Source organism: Haematobia irritans, chromosome 2 (genome assembly GCF_050003625.1).
Source record: "Haematobia irritans isolate KBUSLIRL chromosome 2, ASM5000362v1, whole genome shotgun sequence".
Classification (NCBI taxonomy): domain Eukaryota; kingdom Metazoa; phylum Arthropoda; class Insecta; order Diptera; family Muscidae; genus Haematobia; species Haematobia irritans.
The window spans coordinates 63,228,442-63,232,984 of NC_134398.1; the positions used below are offsets into that span (position 1 = coordinate 63,228,442).

At 35.8% G+C, this 4,543-nt stretch overlaps 1 protein-coding gene across 1 annotated transcript; it reads left to right on the plus strand.

The window, feature by feature from the left end:
* Positions 1-1,720: 1,720 nt before the first annotated feature.
* LOC142224602 (uncharacterized) lies at positions 1,721-2,704 on the plus strand. The gene has a single exon (XM_075294383.1). The coding sequence runs from the start codon at positions 1,721-1,723 to the stop codon at positions 2,702-2,704; it is 984 nt and encodes a 327-aa protein (XP_075150498.1).
* The last annotated feature ends 1,839 nt before the right edge of the window (positions 2,705-4,543 follow it).

Genomic DNA, 4,543 nt, shown 5'->3' on the forward strand with positions numbered 1-4,543 from the left:
GTCGCTTTTTGATCCTTCGACGTCGGCTTTCCTATCATTGTGAAGCAAAATTCACGAAGCGTAGGTTTGTTCACCCATGCAAGGGAACATCAGCTGGGTCTAGACCTTCGTGAGACAGGATAGTTTTAACTTTTAAAAATCTTTAATACCCAAGAAGTTTTCTGCTATTGTTAAGAAACCCAAGGAATCAGTTAAAAGCGAAAAAGCAAAATCTAATCCTCAAGCAAGGACAACAGAAAAGTCAAATAAACGTAAACGCAAAAATGAATCCACTTCCAAAGCCACAAAACCTCTTAAGAAAATAGTTAAATTTAGAGCACCCATTAAGCAAATTACATTACATACAATCTTATAAATGTAGCTACTGTCCGATTTCTTCTACCAAACAAACATGTCTTACAAAAGCATATGTCCAATGTATACTCTCAATGTACTAAATATTCAAAAATATATTTGTATAGAAATCTTTCGATTTTTCATATGGAAAAATGCTCATTGAATATGGTGAAAACAATGACGTAAGTATATCATCGGAGACGATAATGAGGATGGCAATGAAGTCCTCGAACCATATGTAAAATGCAGTTTAGAACACAAAAGAAAACAGTGACCAACAATTAGTGTCTGAATCAAAAGATAATGATAAAAATCTACCTGCTTTAGAAAAAGCGGAAATATGCCCAATGCCTCTTTGGCTTAAATATTTACACGCAGGGAAGAAACATGATTGTCACAATCATATTCGAAGAGCAAAATAATATGATAGGAGCTATTTTTGCGGCGACCATGTAACATTTTCACCTGCAACCATGTTGGCTCAATGAACATGGTGCTAAGAATAATAATATTGTCCTCATCTAAAATGTTATTATATTGATGAAAAGAATTTTGTTTGAATCAAAGGACAATGGTCACGATCTAAAATGTTATGATATTCGTCAAAACTTTTTTTGTCTTCATGGTCTTAATGGCGATGTAATGGTTCTAGACATGTCTATACGTAACCAATAAAAATACTTTTTTCCCTGCAAAAAAGTCAAAAAATTGAATGAATGGTCTCAAATTCTATCATTTAAATAATAGAACATGTTTGCGGAATTTGAGAACCATTTAAATGCTTATTGCCAAATACATTTTGCTCCGCTCGAAAATAATTTTTACAAAGACAAAATACATGGTTTTCGCGACAATTACATGTTCAAGATAATCATTAAATGGATGCGGCAACCATGTCCAAACATGTTTTTTCTGTGCGTGTATGTAAACTTATCGAATCCAAAAACAAAAATATTAGTGATGCTATTAATATAATCGATAACACTGTCAATTTATACCCACCAATACTTAAGAATGGAATTCAACAATGTTGCTATTGCTTACATTTGTATCCTTCCGAAATAGAGCTTAATTATCACACAAGACTGCAGCATACTCGTCACGAGGAAATATTAGTCAAATTCAAGCCTTGCAATTGTTATGTATATGAGAAGCATAAACAAATGTCATTCTCTTTAGAACCCTCTATAATTACCACTCTCTCTATTTAGAACTGTCATTCCCTTTTACTTAGACCATAGGTTAAGCAAATGTGGATAATAAAGTCAGTTGTGTTTCAAGCCTGATCGAGAGCGTTTCATTTACGACTTAACATTGGCGACGAGGAATAAAATTGAGATTAAAAATCAACGGTAAAAAACAATAAAAAAGAAGAAAGAACAGCATGGGTCTGATTGATAATATTGAACCTTACCTACCAGGTGAAAATTTTAATTCCTGGGTGGCACGAGTTGAGCAGTTTTTTGTGGTAAATGATGTAAACGAAAATAAGCAGGTTCCGCTATTTGTCACATTAATTGGAGCTGAAACTTATGAGATTTTGGCGTCGCTGACAGTGCCTCTTAAGCCCAAAGACAAGTCTATTTCCAAATTGTTAAAAATTTTGACAGACCATTTTGCACCAAAAGCCAATGAAATCGCGGAGCGTTACAAGTTTTATTCCTACATAGTGGAATTAAAAGCGTTAGCGGCAACTTGTAATTTCAAATCGTTCTTAAAAGAGGCATTGAGAGATCGCCTAGTGTGCGGAGTAAACAGCTCGTCTTTAAGAACAAAATTGTTAGAGGAACCGCTATTAACATGGGATAAGGTCACTAATTTAGCAACCGCTGATTCACTAACTCAAAAACATGTGATCTCTATGCAGAGAGAATTTATGTCAGAAAATGTAAAATATATTAGTGAACGTGGTAGCGAGGTGAACAAAAACGGTAAATATTTTTCAGCGAAGGACAGACAAGAGAGACAACAAAATTGCGATCAATGCGGCCGTCAACATATGGAAAATCAATGCAGAGTAAAAAATTTTGTTTGCTTTTATTGCTCGCGGAAAGGTCACATTGCTTCGAAATGCTGGAAGAAACGTAGAGATAACTACAACAAAGTGACCATTAATTCCATCATTGGCAAAAATATATCATGCACGGTTCAACTGAATGTAAATAATGTGATCATGAAATTTGAAGTTGATACAGGAGCGGCAGTAACAGTGGTGCCAGAAACGTATTTACAAGAATTGTTACCTAATATATCAATTCGAAAATGTGACGTGGAACTAAGGTCGTTTGGTGGCAACTTAATATCGGTATTAGGACAAACAGAAGTTGATGTAAAGGAAATGCAATTACCCTTAATTGTAGTAAGATGATGTAAGTCAAGAAATGGGTTGCTGGGCAGAGACTGGCTAGACAAGTTGTTTGATGGTTGGAGACATTTTTTCAGAACTAATTTTGTAAGTAATGCTATAAATGCAAATTTTATGACGGAAACTTTAATTAAGAAATACCCAAACGTATTTTCGTCTAACTTGCAAGAGCCAATAGAGAAATTTAAAGCTGATGTTCATATTAAAGAAGGTACTGGGCCGATATTCAAACGCGCTTACTCAGTGCCATACAAGTTACGAGATGCAGTGGAACAGGAACTAGAACGAATGTGTAGAGAGAAGATAATTGAACCTGTGGTACATAGTGCATGGGCTAGTCCAATTGTTATAGTTCCTAAAAAAGACACCGTTAGGCTATGTGTTGATTTTAAGGGCACACTTAATAGGTGCATACAAAGAGAGCACTACCCCCTTCCTCAAATTTCTGACTGCCTGGCTGAATTGACAGGTGCGAGTAAGTTTTGTGCTCTCGACATGACGGGAGCGTATCAACAAGTTTCGATAAATGAGTCTTCAAGAGAATACTTGACCATAAATACGCACAAAGGCTTGTTTCGTTTTCTTCGTTTACCGTTTGGATTGTCGTCCTCCCCTTCAATTTTTCAGAATATTATGGATAAAATGTTAGTGGGTTTAGAAGGCGTGGTTTGTTATTTGGATGATGTGCTCGTGTTTGGAAATGATATTCAACAATGTAGAGAGAGATTAGAAAGTGTTTTGCGAAAATTTCAAGAGAATAATGTGAAAGTTAATTTGGAAAAATGCAAATTTTTTGAAGATTCAATAGAATTTTTAGGGCATGCAATATCTTCAGAAGGTATTTCTCCAAGCCCGGATAAGACAAAGGCATTAGTAGAGGCGCCGTACCCGCGAAACCTAAAGGAATTACAAGCATATTTGGGTTTGATTAACTTCTATGGAAAATATATTCCAAATATGTCTATGAGGCTGGCACCTTTTTATGAGCTTTTTAGAAAAGACAAGGAATTCGTATGGACAGAAGAGTATAAGAGACTTTTTGATGAAAGTAAGCAATGGCTAAGTGATAGAACCATTTTACATCATTTTGATCCATCTAAAGATATTGTGGTTGCATGTGACGCTAGCCCATACGGGGTGGGGGCGGTGCTATCTATCGTAGATAAGGGACAAGAAAATCGGTTTATTTTGTGTCAAGAGTATTGAATAGAGCGGAGAGAAATTATGCGCACATACATAAAGAGGGATTGAAAATTATATTTGCTCTTAAGAAGTTTAATAAATATTTATATGGTAATAAATTTGTGATTTACACTGACCATAAGCCGTTGCAGAGTCTCTTCGATCCAAACAAGTGCTCGTCTGCGGTAGCTTCGGCCCGTTTGCATAGATGGCAACTAATAATTTCTGGTTATGATTGCGAAATAAAATATAAAAGGGGTAAAGCGAACGACAATGCGGATGGGTTGTCGCGATTACCATTGGAACAGGGCGAGAGAGATGAGGAAGAAGAGGAAGAAATCTCAATTAATTATTTCACTACCATATCAGATTTGAGCTTCGAATATGTAAATAAGAGTAAAGTTCTCAGAGAGTTGAGAGGTTTCATAATGGATGGATGGCCGACGAGCGATTATAAGTTACGCGAGGAAATGAAATCTTATTTTAAGGTGAAGGAAGCTTTGTCATATGAGAGTGGCTGCATTTTCTATGGCTTTAGAATTCTTCTTTTTAAAACGTTGAAATTACTCCACGATGGACACATTGGTATTGTCCGAATGAAAAAGTTGGCACGATCATACGTTTGGTGGAGGAATATTGACAAAGATGTAGAGAATTTTG